The sequence below is a fragment of the Toxorhynchites rutilus genome, chromosome 2, assembly GCF_029784135.1.
Source record: "Toxorhynchites rutilus septentrionalis strain SRP chromosome 2, ASM2978413v1, whole genome shotgun sequence".
Lineage (NCBI taxonomy): Eukaryota > Metazoa > Arthropoda > Insecta > Diptera > Culicidae > Toxorhynchites > Toxorhynchites rutilus.
In genome coordinates, this window is record NC_073745.1 from 301429349 (window position 1) to 301448450 (window position 19102).

The window sequence follows — 19102 nt, forward strand, 5'->3', positions numbered from 1 at the left end:
AATCTAAACATGGTTGTAACATTTTTTAGGTTGAGATCGATCCTGGTCAAGTGGAGACATTCAGCTGTCGGGGTACATTCGTTTGTCTCGATCCGTCTAAGGTGCTTCTGTCGGCCGATTTCCGTCAATTGGAACTGTGCGTGTTGACTCATCTATCCCAGGATCGAAAGTTACTGGCAGTTCTGAGCGGTGGAAAGGATGTTTTCCGTGGAATCGCTGCCAAGTGGTACAGGATCCAGGATGAGCAGCAGGTCTCCGACGAGCTTCGAAATGCTACCAAAGCGATCGTGTACGGGGTGATCTACGGTATGGGTGCCAGAGCGATGTCCAGTGAGTTGAACGTTGACGAGGATACGGCCCGAACACTGATGGAACAGTTCCATTCAACCTATCCGGAGATTCGACGTTACACGGAACGGGTGGTGCAAGTCACGCGAGAACGCGGATACATCGAAACACTGACCGGAAGGAGACGATACCTTCCGGCGATTCACAGCACAGATGCCAAGAAACGATCGGAAGCGGAACGGCAGGCGGTGTGTACCACAATCCAAGGATCCGCTGCTGACATCCTGAAGAACGCTGTCCTGCGAATGATGCGAAATCTGCGCAAGTACCGGACTACGCTCGGCTTGGGGCAGGTCGAATTGGTGCTTCATATGCACGATGAGCTGATATTTGAGGTACCTCGGGAGCAAGCACGGAAGGTGGCGAAAATACTCAAATCAAGCATGGAGAACTGCGCAAAGCTGAGTTTACCGTTGAGAGTGAAGGTGAAATGCGGCGCTAGCTGGGGTGAGCTGCAGGAGCTCAATGTATAAGACGTTTTAAAGTGTGACGTGATATTTTAAAAATTGTGACTCAATGTCGTGCCCAACACTATTTATTGTGTATCTGTTCGGCTCAAAATTGTATATATGGGGCAATTTTATCAATGTAAGTTGTAGTTTAAGCAGTACAGTGGCAAGTATATGTTTTTTTTTTACTTTGTAACTATTTGATTGCAATAAAATTATTTCGACAGAAGGTACATTCTAACACAAAACTAAAAACCAACACATGAATAGATACTGTTATGATTTACTTTATTCACTTAAGTGCTTATGCTAATAATCTCAGAACAAGTTGAACTCATTTGCCCTGTTTTTGTGCCCACTCGGTCCAGGAGCCCTTGTAGTTTCTTGCACTGAAAAATACACATAAATTAGGTAACATAACACATACTATTAATAGTTTCACTACAAAGGAGTAATTTCAAATTAAATCGACAAATAACAAAACGAGTATTTTTGATTCGAATGAAAGTTTGTGTTCCGTTTGGGTTGGAGGAAATATGAGTTTTCCACAGCAATTGGGATTTTTTTGACTTTAGTGTAACTTTTGAAAAAGGCGTATCGATTTTAGTAAGAAAAATCTTTGAGAATTTATATCTCAAAAACTATGAGCCGTACCGAAATTCTGTCTTAGCAAGAGTAATGATGTTAAAATGTGAAAAAATATACGCTGAGAAAAAAAAATGTTTTTTTTATTTACAAAACTAAAACCTTTAATTTGCAATATCTAAAATATGTATTTCTAAATGATTTTTTTTTTTATATATAAAATAAAAGCCATGAAGAAAATTCAAAAAATGAGTCCAAGATGGTAAAACTATTTTTGACAAACTTTGTGGAGCATCGTTTTTTTATGAATTTTCGAAACTTCGAATTTTTGTATGTTAACAATCATTTTTAGCCACAAATTATGAATCCTGATGCGATTTAAAATAAAAAAAAACTCTTCATCAATCTCCTTCTAAATGCAGCCATTCTCGAGATTATGATAAAACATTTCCAATTTATTGCCTTTTATTTTTTTTTAAAATTTATATATGTATTTTTTTTTAAATATTTTTTCATATGAAATAGAAGTCATGTAGAAAATTTAAAAAAATGAGTCCAATATGGTAAAATTATTTTTGACGAACTTCGTGGAACATCGAATTTTTATGAACTTTCGAAACTTCGAATTTTTGTATGTAAACAATCATTTTTACCCGCAAATTATGAATTCTTATGTGATTTAAAATTAAAAAAATCTTTATCATTCTCCTTCTAAACGCAGCCATTCTCGCGATATTTAAAAAAAAAAATTCTAATTTATTGCCTTTTTTGTAGTAAATAGGCTCTTTTAATATGTTTTTCGTGTTATACCGTCATGTTCATGAAATTTTATTATTTTATAATTATCAACAACTTTTCCAATCATTATGGTAAAAATATATGTTTAGGAGTTACGTTGAAAAACATTTGAAGACATGTGGGTTCAAAATCCCAAACATAACATGGGTACCTCCTAAACATATATTTTTACCATAATTATGTATTTGGAAAAATTGTTAAAAATTATAAGCATCTTCATAAAATTTCATGAACATGATGGTATAAATCGACAAACATATTGAAAGAGTCTATTTGCTATAAAAAGTCAATAAATTAGAAGTATTTTTCTAAATATCTCGAGAATAGCAGCATTAAGAAGAAGATTAATAAAAAAAAGCTTTTTTGTTTTTAATCACATCATAATGCATAATTTGTGGCTAAAAATGATGGTTAACATACAAAAATTCCGGGTATTGAAAATTCATAAAAATTCAATGTTCCACAAAGTTCGTCAAAAATATTTTTACCATCTTGGACTAATTTTTTAAATTTTCTACATGACTTCCATTTTATATGAAAAAAATAAAAAAAATAAAAAATTCATATATAAATTTAAAAAAAAATAAAATGAAAAAAGACAATAAATTAGAAATGTTTTTATCAAATATCTCGAGGATGGCTGCATTTAGAGGGAGATTGATAAAGAGCTTTTTTATTTTAAATCACATCAGGATTTGTGACTAAAAATTATTGTTAATATACAAAAATTCGATGTTTCGAAAATTCATAAAAATTCGATGTTCCACAGAGTTTTTCAAAAATAGTGTTACCAGCTTTGACTGATTTTTTAATTTTTTTCCATGACTTCTATTTTAGATGGAAAATCAAAAAAATTAAAAAATATGTGTACCATTGGCATACGCAAAATCATACCGTTAGGTAGGCCATGGTACGACAGTAACTAAACGAAAAAATTTAGAGTTTAGTTCCAACCACCAAACAGAGAAGTCGAAATAAATCAAGCTCTTAACATTAAAAATTAATTTCATTCTTTGGAAGAACTTAACAATATGTATTTTAGAAATTGTGCGAAAAAGTTTGTCTGGCATGAGAATATGTCGTAAACTTTAATACATATCGCTAGGATACTGATTACCGTATATTTAATGCCGATTAGGGCGACAGAATGCAGAAAAAAAATATTTTTTCTGAATATTTTTTTTTGTGCATATTTTTTAAATTTGGTTTTAGAAAAAAAACATAAGAACCCAAATTTTCGTCCTTTTAACCCCGTCCCTTTTTTTATTTTTTTATTTCGCGATTTTAATATTTTTGTAAAGACTGTATCTTAATACAAAAAAAATCCCGTCGCTCATTTTTCAAACAGAACGATTTTATTTACGGTGTTAAATGACGAATAGCGCTACGTAAGTTTCATCGAACATTCATCCACATATGCGCAGGTAACCTCAATTTGCCTAAAGCTAGGCGCATCCCCGACGAGCTGGAAACCTTATCGAATGTGCCCAATGAATTATTGAAATCCTCTAGATCACACATGCTCGGATAGCAACTGATAGTTGGAGCGAGATGACTTTGATGATGTTGTTGTTTTAAATTATAGAGGCTTTCAAATTCATCAGTTCATTCGCCTCTAGCCTTGAAAAAGTAAACTAAACACTCGGCCTTAAGAAAAATCATTTCGAAAGCCTGTTGTCTGGTCGCTCCCTGTTGTCTGGTCGCTAGCTAGATGGCTGATAATTTGGGAATACTGTAATTTGAATTCGCGAATGGCTCGTTCACTCAATTAATAGAATACGGTGGAGCTTAGATTGTAATGTTTTCTCTATCCACATTGTCTTTAGAACGATTGCTGCATTTACATTTCGAATGACAGATTTATGCTCATCCGATTAGCAGTGATATTTAAATATTGCACCTCGACCACGGGAACATGATAGGAAAAAGTATATTCTTTCAATTTTCGTTAAACTTCAAACGTATATGGGTTAGGGAACCGTAATGTATTACGTTCCGGAAAAAATAGAGAATTTCCGATTCGATAGGAATGCAAACCATCAAAATCCGTTCAGAGCTAAAATAATTATTAACGTTAAAACTATTTCATAAAAATGTGACGTGCTTTCTGATTTGATAGCAACGATAAACGTAGTTATATGTCTAATCTATATAAATAAAAATGATTTAGTGTCCGTTCCTCACGATTTAACTCAAGAACGGAACAACGGATTTGAACAGTCAGTATCAGGATTGAAGTGTCTCAGTCTGCGTCAGGTTTATATGCTAAAAAAATTATGAAAGCCATTCAGAATGTTGAAAAATTGAAAAGTCATTTTTTGGCAAGTTTTGTATATCTATATAAATAAAAATGATTTGGTGTCCATTCCTCGTGATTTAACTCAAGAACGGAGCAACCGATTTTAACAGTCAGTATCAGGATTGAAGTGTCTCAGTCTGCGTAAGGTTTATATGCTAAAAAATTATGAAAACCATTCGGAAAATTGGAAAATTGGAAATTCATTTTTTAGCAAGTTTTGCATATCTATATAAATAAAAATAATTTGGTGTCCGTTCCTCACGATTTATCTCAAGAACGGAGCAACGGATTTGGACAATCAGTATCAGGATTGAAATGTCTCAGTCTGCGTCAAATGCATATGTCAAAAAAGAAATCATATGCTGCGAATATAGATCGAGCACAGAGAAATAATTTTCGGGGAACGTGAGTGTTCGAAATTATATAAATCAGAAAAGCAATTGTGGGCGGGACGAAGTTTGCCGGGTCAGCTAGTAGGTGATAATTTCATATTCATAATTTCATATTTATTCACTAACGTCAACAAGATTAGCCCGGATTCAATATATTTAATAAATATTTAATCTACTAATATAATATTACTTAATGGTAACGGATCAGATGGGCCAACCAAAAGAGACCGGTGGGCCGCATGCGGTTATTTTTTTTATTCAATTACCAAAATATTCACAAGAAATAATTTATTTGACAGAACAAAGTTTGCTGGGTCAGCTAGTACTCTAAAACTCATTCTAAGACAATATTTCGGTAGAACTCATAGTTTTTGAGATATAAATTATCAAAGATTTCTCTTACTAAAATCGATACGCCTTTTTCAAAAGTTAAACTTAAGTCACAAAATTCCCAAACGCTGTGGAAAACTCATATTTCCTCCAACCGAAACAGAATACAAACTTTCGTTCGAATAAAAAATACAAATTATTAAAATCTCCATTTCATTTGGAATTGCACAATACAAAAAAATACAAGATACTTGTGAAAGGGATAGATCAAACAACAAAAATAGGGGAAGCTATATTACAACGGGGGGTAATGCGGTATTTTCTTGACTTACTTCGTGAACCCAAGATTGGTGGCTGTGTCGGCCGCTTTCTGCGCCCGCCCACCAAGCTTGCAGTGGAAGATAACTTCCGTATCGGGCTGGGGCTTATCTCGACCATATTTGGCCTTGAACTCGTCAGCCGGGAGACTCAGCGCTTGTTCCAGTCCAGGCACTGGGAGTACAGAAAAGAAAATACCAATATTACTCCAGCGATAGAGACAACACGGTTCGTCTTTAGAAAACTACATCAGATGAAACTATACGTGCCCTCTGGTTGGTTTTCTTACTTGGAATAACCCATCGCAGCGATCTCTTCTAGTGCCAGCTGGCTGCGTCTTCCCGTCCGACAAGACAGGATTATATAGTGATCAAACGCTGGCTTTGGGATCCCGTACAGGCGACGAAACGTATCGCAGTTGGTGCCGGGCGAAAAAGCCATCTTAATCTGATCCACTGACGGTTTCGAACAAGAATCGTTCATTTTTTTTTACTAACATCGCATTTTTTACTCGCGCACTGATAATTTTTAATACTCACATGGAATGTTGATACTGGTAGGAATCTGGCCGGTTTCCGCAAGCTCCTCGGCGCCCCGGACGTCGATAAGCAATTTTTCCGGGTGATTTGGGAGATCCAGAACCTCTTCGTACGTGGCGATCGACATTTTGTTCTTGGAGGATGAGAAGATGCTCGAGAACTGCGAAGGTGGAGCGTATAAAATTTAATCAATTCGGTTTCTAAAGGTCGGAACGGTTTAAATGGATTCCGATAGCTTATCAAGTGTGTCTATATTTGGTAAGTGATATGCGGCATTTGCTCTACATAATGAATGCGAATCGACATGTATTTGAAAACATTTTGTTCCAGCCTTTTTTATCGGTAATTTCATGTCCGTTCGCTTATAATCTGAAATATTGTGTCGTTATCGAAGTTTTTTTTGTTTTATAACAGTAACAAAATTTATCTGCAAATATTATTGCGTGCATTCAAATATTAATGCGTACATTCTTCATTTCGATCGATATTCTCAATAACTAATTAGGTTGACCAAATAGTAAAGGAATAGAAACGGGACACGTTAGCAAAAAAATGCATTTTTTTGAAGAACTTTATGAACGAGTGAGTAAAACCGAGAATAAAACCTAACAATCAAACCTTCTTAGATTTGCCTGCCTTGTATTCAGATGATGGAGAAATTTTGCAAAGCAGATTAGGATTTTTGGAAATTTTATCATAGAAATTGTCACATTCCAGATCGATGTTTTGTTCTAAAATTGTCCTAGCTATCAGGGATCCAACATTGAGTCGTTACTTTTCCGTTGCCCACACAATGTTCATCGTACAAAAATCCTTTCAACGCGTCCGATATTACTAGGTAGACACTAAACATAATTAGTAGACTTCACGAATTCCTTACACTCTAGAAATTTGTTTTCCATTTTGAAAACATTTGCACTCAACAATTTGCAACTAGCACAGATTATTTGTTCCAATGTTTCAACTAAAGGGTGTGTCACATCAAATTGCATCACGGAAAAAACGCTGTAGAAATTCGCCCAGTAGACCGATCCTTTTGAAAATTTTAGACAGTAAAATAAAAACTATTAAACAACTTTTGGCATTTTCTTTTTATTCATACTTCGAGCCCAAGCCCGTATGCTCGCACCTTCCTCTTTACGCCGTCCATAAGGTTCTGTACAACGTCAGGTTGTAGTTTTTTTTGAACAGAAATCCATTTTCTCTTGAAGTCCGCCTCCGATTTGACAACTTTTGGGTTATTCCGGAGGGCCTGCTTCATAATCGCCCAATATTTCTCTATTGGGCGAAGCTCCGGCGCGTTGAGCGCGTTCATTTCCTTTGGCACGATGGTGACCCCGTTGGCTTCGTACCACTCCAACACGTCCTTTGAATAGTGGCACGAAGCGAGATCCGGCCAGAAGATGGTCGGGCCCTCGTGCTGCTTCAATAGTGGTAGTAAGCGCTTATGTAGGCACTCCTTAAGGTAAACCTGCCCGTTTACCGTGCCGGTCATCACGAAGGGGGCGCTCCGCTTTCCGCAAGAGCAGATCGCTTGCCACACCATGTACTTTTTGGCAAACTTGGATAGTTTCTGCTTGCGAATCTCCTCCGGAACGCTGAATTTGTGCGGAGAAGAACAACAGGCCCGGCAGCTGACGAAAGTTCGCTTTGACATAGGTTTCGTCGTCCATTACCAGGCAATGCGGCTTCGTCAGCATTTCGGTGTACAGCTGCCGGGCTCGCGTCTTCCCCACCATGTTTTGTCTTTCGTCGCGGTTAGGAGCCTTCTGAACCTTGTATGTACGCAGGCCCTCCCTCTGCTTGGTCCGCTGGACGAATGAACTTGACAAATTCAGCTTATTGGCGACATCCCGGACCGAACTTCTCGGATCATGTCTAAACTGCTTAACTACGCGCTTGTGATCTTTTTCACTGACGGAGCATCCATTTTTGCCGTTCTTCACCTTCCGGTCGATAGTTAGGTTCTCGAAGTATCGTTTTAGTACTCTGCTGACCGTGGATTGGACGATTCCCAGCATCTTACCGATGTCCCGATGTGACAACTCCGGATTCTCGAAATGAGTGCACAGGATTAATTCACGACGCTCTTTCTCGTTCGACGACATTTTTCCAAATTTACGAAAAATTGACAGTGAAGCATGGCCAACGTGATCTATACACCCTTATCTGATTATAAGCGAAAGCTGAAGATATAATTCCTAAAAATTAAATTTCTACAGCGTTTTTTCCGTGATGCAATTTGATGTGACACACCTTTTAATTAATTATAATTCCTCTGACCATTGTCCACTAATCAAACAATATGTTTTCCTCGGTCTCAATAGGTGTTTTTTTTTATTTACTAATGTTACTTTGAATCTCTGTCCATTCAGGAGTAGGCTTTAATACTACCCATTTATACTGTAGGTATTCTCCTAGGCTAGCCTTCCATTTTTTGACGTAGAACTACGTCTTTCAGGAAGGGTGCCAAATCTGAAAACAGGTCACGTTTTTATGAAATAAAGTCAACGTTAATAACTATTTTAACTGTGAACGATCTCATGATTTGCATACCAATCGAATCGGAAATTCTCTAAGATTTGTTTGATATTCTATTCATTATAATTCGCTAATCTCTAAACGGTTTAAAATCATGAAAATTGGAAGAACTTCCTTTTTTTCCATACATTTGTTCTGCCGATTTGTGTGCTAACCCTACCCGTATCTCGAAAAGATGTTTGCATCAATTGATAGAAAATATTTCTACGCGTCTATCACAATTAATAAAATATTATTTTTCATGAGATGAACAATTGAATAACTGTAAAATGTCAAGCGTTATCCAAACGCCCTAACTGCCAAGTTTTGACTAGCCCGATTTACGGTTTCCCCAACATAGACTCCATAATCGATGTACCTGTGGAAATCCGCTTTGCAAATATACATGCAAGTCGGGGTGATTTTCGTTCGCACGGAGCTGTGTTTCCCTAACACGGACATCAAAATCAATGTGCCTGGGGGATGTCGCTTTGTCAAAACATGCAAGTCGGGGGTATTTTTTTCCCATTGAGTTGTGTTTCCCTAACACGGATTTCAAAATTAATGTACCTGGGGTAATCCGCTTTGTCAGGGGTCAGGGGTATTTTGTGGTATTGAATATTTTGTACACGCTTGTCGTTGTGCAGATCGGAATATGTTTCCCTAAAACGTACTTTTAAACTAACAGGGCTGGGAAAATCGTCATTTCAGATACTAGAGGTGAATGAACTTTTGCGGTTCGAGAACTACGTAAACATGAGATGTGCAAAAATTTCAGAGAAAAATATAAAATACAATGATCGTTTGACAATTCTTCCGTTCACATATTTCGGTAGTCCTAGGCATCATATCAAACGTAAAAGAACGTTCATCAAATTTATTTGTAACGAAGAGCATAATGTATTAAAAAATTTCGATGCATTCTAAAATAATATTCGAAGTGGTAAACAAGTGGAAACAATTGCGCAGTTCTACGTCGAAAATATGCGGTCGTGTCCTAGATACAACTTCTTACAATTTTTTAATGTAGTCCAACACATGCTCGTAGAAATTTTTCACAGGTCTTATGAAATTTAGCCTCCTGTATACAGTCTGAATCAACAAGACTATTAAAAACTAATGAAATCATTAAAAATAACAGAAAAACGAGATACATCATCTTTTTCAACATGACAATAAATGTTTGAAGGGTAAAAAGCAACCATAGGCATTAGGTTAAGGCATGGGGTTCCAAATTATTCGTGTAGTACAAAAGGAGATTTCGTTTGTGAAAGCAAATAGGATCTCATTCCGTTAGAAATACTCCCCTCGATCAAAGATTCAAGAAAACAAAAATCATGTGTTACCATGCTCAAGCAATTAAGTATACTGTTCACCGACGAAATGAAACAAAAACTCTTCAATTGTTCTACACAAGTCAAATATTGCCAAATTTCTTAACAATCGATTTTATGTCGATGACAACTGTGTAAAATCTCTGCGAACCCAACGAGTAAAATTTAAATCCAAATTAAAATTCGAAAAAAAAAATACACGGTGCAATAATTGTTTGCCATGAAGGCACAGGTTTTACCAATGCATTGCTATAAATAAATCCAAAATATGTGAAGAATTGTGCCTTATATTGCTTTCCAAAATCTATTCTAGAGTGATTTCCATATACATATGCAATGTAGTCATCGCCGGCTTCGCTCACCATCTTTTTGAAGGACATTCAGTTGTGTGCCAAAGCCCATAAAAATCATAGATGGAACTAATGACAAAAAGCTGATGTTTTGTAGCATTGTTTTATTGAAAATAATGACAATATTTTTTCTTCGTACCTCAAATACGGTACAAGTTGATAAAAAACGGGACTGATGTGGTTTTTTGGCAGTTGATTGAACACAGAAACTGTCATACTCCATCTCTGAGAGAACAGTTGTTTGATAAAGCTTTATAGGATCTGCCGGAGGGACTCTCCCTCAGGAGAAGTTTATTTTTCAAAATATGGACTTCCAAAGCACATTTGTAGTCGAATCAAACTCCAAACTACTAGAATGGTATAAAGAGAATTATCGTTTTACCCAAAAGCGGAGATGGAACAAATTTTGAACGAATCACATCACATAAAACACATATTTTTACGACAATTCTTTCAATAAATCCCAAAAATATTGCATTAACACTTTCGACCCAGATATGGGTGACATTTTCCTCGCTCGAATTGAGTAGGATTTTTAGAAGGAATTTGATAGAATAGACACCTAAATGTAACTATAGGATATGAAGAAAAATAATAATATCATAACTATAATATTATACTGTTTATACTATACTTTTTATTAATTTATAATACGGATGGTTTGTACTGCAGTTTTTTGCAAAACCCCTATAATATAACTTTGGCATGTGTTATTGTCATCAATTCGTCTTCAATTGGAAACAAACATTGCTAGATCATGTAAAAGTTATCTACAAACTAAGTTTGCTCTTCATTTAATAATTTAATCGCAAGTTGGGCTCTGCAAGAAACTCAAAAACATCGTGTTGGGCGACGAACGTGTTAATAGAGTAGCTATGTAGCTGTTTGTGCATGTCGGGAACACACATCTCGTTTCCCGACCAATCACAGTTGGAAGAAAATCGAGAAATTCATGTACCGTTGGATATGTGATAATGCCGGATTTACAATCCTTCACAATGAGCGCGATTTTTTTTCTTCAATAACGATTTTTATTCGTCAACCAATCAGAGCAAAGCGCGAAATCACCCATGACAGTGCGAAAAAAGATAGAACTCTCCAAGCTTTGGCTGCGAAAATCGCGTTGCTTTGATGAGAGACACTACATACATCAGCTGGGGGTCTTCGTAGCCACTTGGTTACGCGTTCGCTTACCAAGCGATCGATCGTGAGTTCAAACTCAGGGCCCTCAATTGACCATCTTTGTGTTGTTATAGAATAACTACGTCCACGCAACCATCATCAGCGATGGAAATCGATCCACGGTGGAACAAAGATCGATTCATCCATACAACTGCTCTGTTCTGCAAGAAATATCGGGCTGCTGTTCTATAAATAACTCAACAATGATCAATATCAACTGTCTCCGCTGTCCGGTCTGCTGAACAATGGAAGAACAGAAAGAATACCCTTACGCCTAAATGGCTACTACTGTGTAATTTACCATAATGTAATGGAACAGAAAACTTAACGCCTAAATGGCTACTACTAACTACTGTGTAATTCACAATTTATAGAAACTTAAACATATGTACATGTACACGATTAAACCCGGCTCTGTTACAGCTAAATGCTAATGAGCCTAATAAATAAATGGGATAAAAAAAAACTACATACATCAGACAGGTGGAACAAAATATGCTTGATGGGGGGAACGATATATCGAAATAAATGTTCAGTTCTATACATATGAGGCGCTTCATAAAGTGAGAGCTGAATCGATTACCTGTTGCAAGTGTTTTTCTGCATAATAATAATTATTTTTACGCATTTTTGTTAATATTGGATTGAATTCGTTAGTTTTTCGATTATTAATTATCTGGAGTTTTATACTTGCTTTCACATTTCTAGCGTTATGATTTTGTTCCACCAATTTAGTACGACCTTGTTCATAACAAATAATGGCAGTTTGGTTAGAGAAACGCAGGTTTGACAGACAGATTATGACAGATCATCTCGCGATATCGCGCACCATTGTAAAGAGCTGCACTGAAAAATATCGCGAGTGAGTATATCGCATGCGATTAAAAGCCTGCATTGTAAAGAAAGCATAACTGAAGTGGAACGTCTCAATGACGTTCCAGCAAACACGTTTTTGCATATTTTGTTCACAATCAAAAGAAACCGAATCCCATTTCACATGTTTTCAACGGGAAAGTCTAGGCATCACCAAGCACTCGAACGAGAGTCCAAAGGATAGAAATTATGCAGAAATGTGATCGTTAAACGAACACAAGAAAACAAACTATCCCTCAAATCGGATCCGGTTTTTCAGATTATAACTAAATAATTGTCTTACAACGAAAATTACCCAATTGACAACGGCAGCACACATAAAAACACCTTTTCACAGAGTACTGATAACTATAAATGAAGCTACTACGACTTTAAAAACCCTTCTAATCGCTCACGTGAACCCGGTTCGTTCGTTGCTAGGCTACGACTGATGACCACAACGTGAGATTTCGTGCGTTTCGAAGCCGCGGCGAGCGTGTAGCCGAACACAGGTGTGCGAGTTATGTGCGGACAGAGTGGCCAGTGTGGCCAACTAAGCGGAATTCTCGTTGTTGCAAGAGTTTAAATGGTGTGATTTGCATGGAATTGGTATTGTTTCAATTGTCGTTTTTTCCGTGTTCAAGTAACATTTTCGTTGAGTGTAGTTTTGACCGTTATAAAAACGAGTTTCTTTTCATAAAGTCGTTGAAACAATTGTTAGCTGCCAATGCACACCTTGCTTAACACGCGAACACATAAAACCAAACATGAAAAGATAATGAGAAACCTGCAAGAAACAGACCAAAACAAAGATACCGACGAAATCGGCTCATCGTCATGATCTCGTCCATTCCGCCGAAGCAAATACTGCTGAGTCATTTCTCGGCAGTTCTCGCATCGTTGGATTGTTACCAATTTCAATTGTCGTTTCACCTCTAATTCGTCCGTGGAAACCGGTTCCAGGTGGAGTGCGCAAATCGCGTTTCGCGGAAAAAATCACCGGCGGAGGTTGATAAATTACTCTCAAGGGTACCAAAACCGGAATGAAATTGATACGATGCATTTTGGGATGGGTGAAATTTTTTCGAAGCATCCAAATTCGTGACATGCGAAGCATGTCTTTCTATGTGCATTAAATATACCCACTCGTATATTAATTGCATATGATTATCGTGCCTCGCTTTTACTTTTGTTTATCGAACTATGAAGGAAAAATTGGTTACATTTATCGAAAGATAATCCTATGTGGAAACATTAATTTTGTTTGATAACATTTGGCAGGCATCTGCAAGAATTAGGTCGCTTATATCGTGTCTAAGACAGGCAGAGAACTGGTAAATGACTTGAGCATTGCTCATAGAAATGTTCAAGTCAATCATCCCGATTTTCACTGTTTTCAAAGTTGCCATAAGCCAAGACCGAAAATGCTACTTCAATTTCTATCGACAAAGAACCCTATGTTTATTGTTTTCACGGCCATTCCCACCAGATTTTAATAAAGCCGGGTCTATCTCCATCGGGATGCCTCGAGAATGATCATTGTAATGTTACTATCGAAATCAACCAAGTCCTGGTTTGCTTTTGCCAACAGGGCGCAACAGAAGAGGACCGACCGAAGCGCAAACTTGCATCCCTCGGCTTCGATAGTGTACAACGCGGTTGGGAGAAAATGAAATTTGGTGTTTCTTCGCAAAGCGATAGCAACCCCTTCACCCCCGGAACTGGTACTGTTGGGGAGCATCTATATACAGGGTTTTCCAACTTTAAATTCCGAAAGTAAATTGAAATAAAACACACTTAGAATTCGAATTTCGATGAAACTTTCATTTCAAATTAAAGTTTGGTTTATGCCATTATGTGTGAAATACAACATCATTTAAATTTCCACCTAGGGCTTTCTCGCACACCTTGATCCGGAACAGGTAATTTTCGATGTCTTTTCGGCACATATGGGGTGGTATCTCGGTCATAACTTCACGAATGTTGTCTTTCAAATGTTCAAGAGTTTGCGGAGAGTTGGCATAGACACGGTCTTTCGCATAACCCCACAAAAAAAGTCTAGCGGGCTCAAATCGCATGATCTGCAATCGGCATCACCAAAACGCGAAATTATGCGTCCCTCAAATTTCGTTCGCAATATGGCCATGTTCGGTCGGGTTGTGTGGCACGTGGCGCCTTCCTGCTGAAACCACATGTCATCCGTATCCATATCTTCAATTTGTGGCAAAAAAAATCGTTTAACATGCGACCATAGCGCTCACCATTCACAGTTACCGTCTCGCCGTCCTCATTTTCAAAGAAATACGGCCCGATGACTCCACCAGACCATAATGCGCACCAAACAGTGACTTTTGGCGGATGCAATGGCCTCTCAACAATCACGTGTGGATTTTCTGAGCCCCATATACGGAAATTTTGGGTGTTCACATCCACCGAGCTCGAAATGTGCCTCATCGCTGAAGAAAATTTGATGCGAAAATTCAGCATTTGTTCGCCCACCCAATCGACGTATGCCCGACGCATTCCATGGTCACCACGCTCTAATTTTTGTACCAGTTGGACTTTATATGGATGTAGGTGCAAGTCCAAATGCAAAATTCGCCACAATGATGTGTTTGACAAGCCCAATTGCTGAGCACGCCGTGGAATCGAAACATTCGTGTCATCCTCCACACTGGCAGCAACAGCCGCAGTATTTTCGGCCGAACGCACATTACGATGATGCACAGGTTTCACAATATCCGCTACGGATCCAGTTTGTTCAAATTTACGCACTACATTAGCGATTGTGTGCTCTGTAGGCCGTCCATGACGACCAAAATCCGTCCGTAATGCTCGAAAAACATTTGCCGGTTTTTCATCATTTTTATAGCATAATTTAACAAAATTAACACGTTGTGCGATGCTAAAACGATCCATATTGTAAAATGGCGGATATGACGCTTTGGTTGATAGCTATGTAAAACGGTTGTCAGCGCAGGGCTGTATACTTTCGGAAGCCCAAAATGGAAAACCCTGTACAAGTCGCGTATTAAAGCATGCTCTGAGGCATGGCATTTAGTAAAAAAAATTGATTTTATGTCATAAATTTCAGAATCTATTCTTGAGATGCAAGCCTGTTGTTGGAGGTCTGAAATTCTGATGTCAAAAGGACGATCAAGGATCATCCTCAAGATCCTATTCTGTGCAACCTCGATTTTGTTCCTGTGAGTTTGTGCGCAAGATTCCCACACCGGAGCTGCGTAAAAGATGGCAGGTGCAATGATTTGCTTGTAGACTGCCAATTTGTTTACTCTCGAGAGGCGGGATCTGTGACAGATTAACGAATATACGCACCTAACCAGAGCGGAGCACTTTAGCAATGTTTTTTCTACATGCGAGCGGAAAATTAGTTTCTGATCTAGTAGCAAACCCAAGTATTTTACCTCAGCTGACCACTCGACTCTAGCGCCATCCATTGAAGGTGCCATACTGACTTGCCAAACTTTATATACCTTTTTTGTAATTAGACACAAGTATAAAATCAAACTTGTTGCGAATATAACTCGAAAACCGTTTGTATTCTTTCGTTATTTTACTGATATGCTACAAACTTATAAAATACTGATAGGGGGGAAGTACTGGGATTAATTTTCGTAACGGTGGGAATGGAGCAAAAATGATTGAAAACCACTGAATTAAAAAAATGTTTCATCAATACAAACAAATGCTTACTAAGTCAATGGTAGTCCCACATCAACCAATTTTTTATATTTTGAAGACGTATTCTCTCCAAGTGATTGTTTCGGGCCCAAGAGGACGATAACAAAGAGTTGAGTGATAATTAATATGCAGACATACTTATCTAATAATTATTCTTTATTGCAAATTCGGGATTTCTGTTAAACTGTGATCAATCAATGTCATTTATTTGTTGTGCACAACAGTATACTCTGCCTCTTACTGATTTGCTATGGCCATAACAGGTCATAACAGAGTAAAAGATTCCTGAAGGAGCAATAAATGGAATGCAAATTTCAAGTATAAATATACACTTTATGTTACCATTCGTCTAAATTTCTTCGTCGTGTATTCTTTTCTCTGCCGTTCAAACCGTTGACTATCCCGGGATTTGGAAAAGAATCTCAGAACCAGAATGATGATGAAAAAGTGATGAAAAAATAATGACGATACTTTGAACGACAAATTCATTAATCTTAATTTTTGCACAGCAAAAAATTATTCCTCGTAATTCTTTTACGAACTTTCGGTAATATTTGAAAATTGATATGTTAAACTATAAAATAATATCCACGTTTTTTCGAAATGTGATTGTAAACGAGTTGAAATCCTACGGAATTTTGAAGCAGAGATTGTGGTTGTGATATTATTTAATTCACCCTGCAAAACACGCTTTCGGTTAAAATATTTATATATTTTACTCAACATTGGTAAAGAACCAATAAAATTTACTGAGGTAGACCGTTCTTTTCCGCATATTCCGTCCAGGATCCAACATAATTCTTCACACTGTAAAAATAAAACGAATCAAAATAAGCCAAAGCAACAAACTAGCCGAGACTGCTTACTTCTTGAATCCCAACTTATCAGCTTCATTAGCAGCCAAACCGGCGCGTACTCCCGAACGACAGCTGAAAATGACGGGATCATCGTTCCCCGGCTTCTTCCGACCGTACTTTTCCTGGAACGCCTCGGGGCTCAGCTTCAGTTCATCGCTAACGGTGTTCACTATGAATTAAATCAATCATTTCATCCTCTAGAATCTTCCACGCTACAACATCATCTTACGCGGAATATTGATGGCTGTCGGAATTTCTCCGGTGGATGCTATCTCTTCCGGCTCGCGCACATCGATGAGTAGTTTCTCGGGATGATTCGGTAAGTCCACGACTTCATCGTAGCTGGCTACGAGACTCGGATCGATGCAACCCTTGTCAAATTTATTCACCGAGCAATCCTCAGCGAAGCATTGGTGCCCTACGAGTAAAACAATAACCAACGATGACAAAATCGCTACTCGGCCCGCCATGATAACAACTTGGAAGCGAATGTGGTTGCAGCGGGAGTTCGACTACAACTGATCCGTAGAGAGCATTGAGAAGCTGATTTATAGCTTGCTTCAAAGTAGATATTCCGGTTTTCATTACTCATTGCACCTCTGAATCGTACCAACAGGCAAATCGTTTTGTTCTGTTCCCTGATCACGTTTACAAACTCTTTATGTACTTACCGTTCAGCGAATACGATGGAATCCGTAGTAGCCGGCATTTTTCAAAACATTGGCCAGCCGCCGGAGCGAACTTGATGCTAAAATTTCTCACACATTTCACATCATGTAACAAATTGATCCCGAAATGAAATCTCCGTGAAAGGATTTTTATCATTGTTCGAACGAAAAGATTATTGATTTAAATTATGTTTTATTTACCTTACGACAATAACGCTTCGTGCTGAACCTGTTTGAAGCACTCGAGAATTATGCAATTTGAACAACGAACGCACTATCCCAGACTCGATTGATTGGCGCCGACTGCAGTCACTGCCCCACTTGTTTCAGTGTTCACTGTTGACTCTGCTCGATTTTTTTACTTTCGAAGCTTTTGCATGAATTCAGAATACCAATTCGGGATATAGAACAAGGCACCTAGAAGTATATCCTAAGGTGGGCCAACTTGCTAAAACCACTCTTCAGCCATCTTGGAAGTCTACTGTGTTTTGTTTGTAAACAAAACACAATACGCTAGTGCCTAAGCTCGCTCGTTATCAGTCTGTCTCTTACACGCTTCAAGCAAATAATTCCCCTTCTGCCCTAACATTTGGTTGGCATATAATGCGCCTAACTGGCATATGCATGCAAAAGTGGAGGCCATACACATACATGGCAAATGCTTACCGAATTATAATAGCGATTATGTTAAAATTGACTTGCGATCTAATATGAATATATTCGTGAATTGTCAATGCACCAAATACGACTTTTGCCATACTCATATACGATTTATTACAGACATAGAAAAAAAACAAATGGCGCAAAATATTTTCGTTAAATGTTTATTATAGCCTCACGAATCGCCATTTTTATATATGAGTATTTATGTTTGTAGAAATCATAATTTTTGTTTGACTTGTGTTGGGAGTGGAATACCGAATTGCGACTTAATTTGTTAATGGTATATAAAATCGAGTTTTTACATTTTATGCGATTTCAATATACACGATGCATACTTTGATTGATATTATATGCGATTATGATTTATTCGGATTTCTTGTAAGACTTGGCACGTACAAATTTATACGATTGATTATTTGGCGCTGTCACAAACTGTGTGTTAATACAGAGAATACCTCTAATTTGACAGACTGAGGCACCACTAAGTACCACATCAGAGGCGATTGTGACTAGAGATGTCGGTTAATCGTACGATTAATTCAAATAATCGAATATCTGTAATTTTAATCGTGTAATTTTGTATCGAATAATGATAAACTAAAATATGAATACATCGAATAAGTATCACAGTATTCGGGAAACATAATAGAGTGAAAATTTGTTTAACCGTTATGGTGTTTTGTCGGAATTCATTGAATATGCTAAATTATTTACGGTTGAAACACAAAAATCATGGTGGTGGAGAAGACTAGGAGTTATAATTCAGCGTCTGCATGACTAAAAGGCTCTAAGCTCCCGTACTGAAGCAGTAGTATTCAAATTGAGAGTGCCAAGGGAAATATATCATACTAGTGAGCAATGATTCTATAAATATACTTTATAGAATACCAAGCAGAAATTTTCAAACAAATCTGCT

The 19102-nt window shown here is 37.5% G+C and overlaps 4 protein-coding genes across 9 annotated transcripts in view; 2 read left to right on the forward strand and 2 right to left on the reverse strand.

The window, feature by feature from the left end:
- The window catches only part of LOC129769881 (DNA polymerase theta), a 33729-nt gene extending 32226 nt beyond the window's left edge, over positions 1-1503 (forward strand). The window contains exon 8 of the mRNA XM_055772390.1: positions 30-1503. Within this exon, the coding sequence (XP_055628365.1) occupies positions 30-821 (792 nt within the window). The 3' untranslated portion in view covers positions 822-1503. The remainder of the gene's footprint in view (positions 1-29) is intronic.
- The window catches only part of LOC129767021 (uncharacterized), a 478091-nt gene that overhangs the window by 454482 nt on the left and 4507 nt on the right, over positions 1-19102 (forward strand).
- Positions 1065-17918, reverse strand: LOC129769888 (rhodanese domain-containing protein CG4456-like). Of its 5 annotated transcripts, XR_008741994.1 has the most exons (5): positions 12601-12815; positions 6059-6218; positions 5809-5974; positions 5534-5693; positions 1065-1186 (listed from the first exon to the last, which is right to left on the reverse strand). XR_008741994.1 is itself a non-coding variant. In XM_055772407.1 (4 exons), exons 2-4 carry the CDS (start codon positions 6183-6185, stop codon positions 1132-1134), a joined length of 348 nt encoding a protein of 115 aa, XP_055628382.1. In that variant the 5' UTR covers positions 6186-6218; positions 17725-17918; the 3' UTR covers positions 1065-1131. The 5 variants fall into 5 exon arrangements, 4 of the variants coding, with proteins under 4 accessions (XP_055628382.1, XP_055628379.1, XP_055628381.1 ...); XM_055772407.1 differs by lacking the exons at positions 5534-5693; positions 12601-12815 and adding an exon at positions 17725-17918; XM_055772404.1 differs by lacking the exon at positions 5534-5693 and having other exon boundaries at positions 12601-12826.
- LOC129769887 (rhodanese domain-containing protein CG4456-like) lies at positions 16690-17718 on the reverse strand. Of its 2 annotated transcripts, XM_055772401.1 has the most exons (4): positions 17527-17718; positions 17085-17273; positions 16865-17024; positions 16690-16805 (listed from the first exon to the last, which is right to left on the reverse strand). In XM_055772401.1, exons 1-4 carry the CDS (start codon positions 17678-17680, stop codon positions 16745-16747), a joined length of 564 nt encoding a protein of 187 aa, XP_055628376.1. In that variant the 5' UTR covers positions 17681-17718; the 3' UTR covers positions 16690-16744. The 2 variants fall into 2 exon arrangements, with proteins under 2 accessions (XP_055628376.1, XP_055628377.1); XM_055772402.1 differs by lacking the exon at positions 17527-17718 and having other exon boundaries at positions 17085-17385.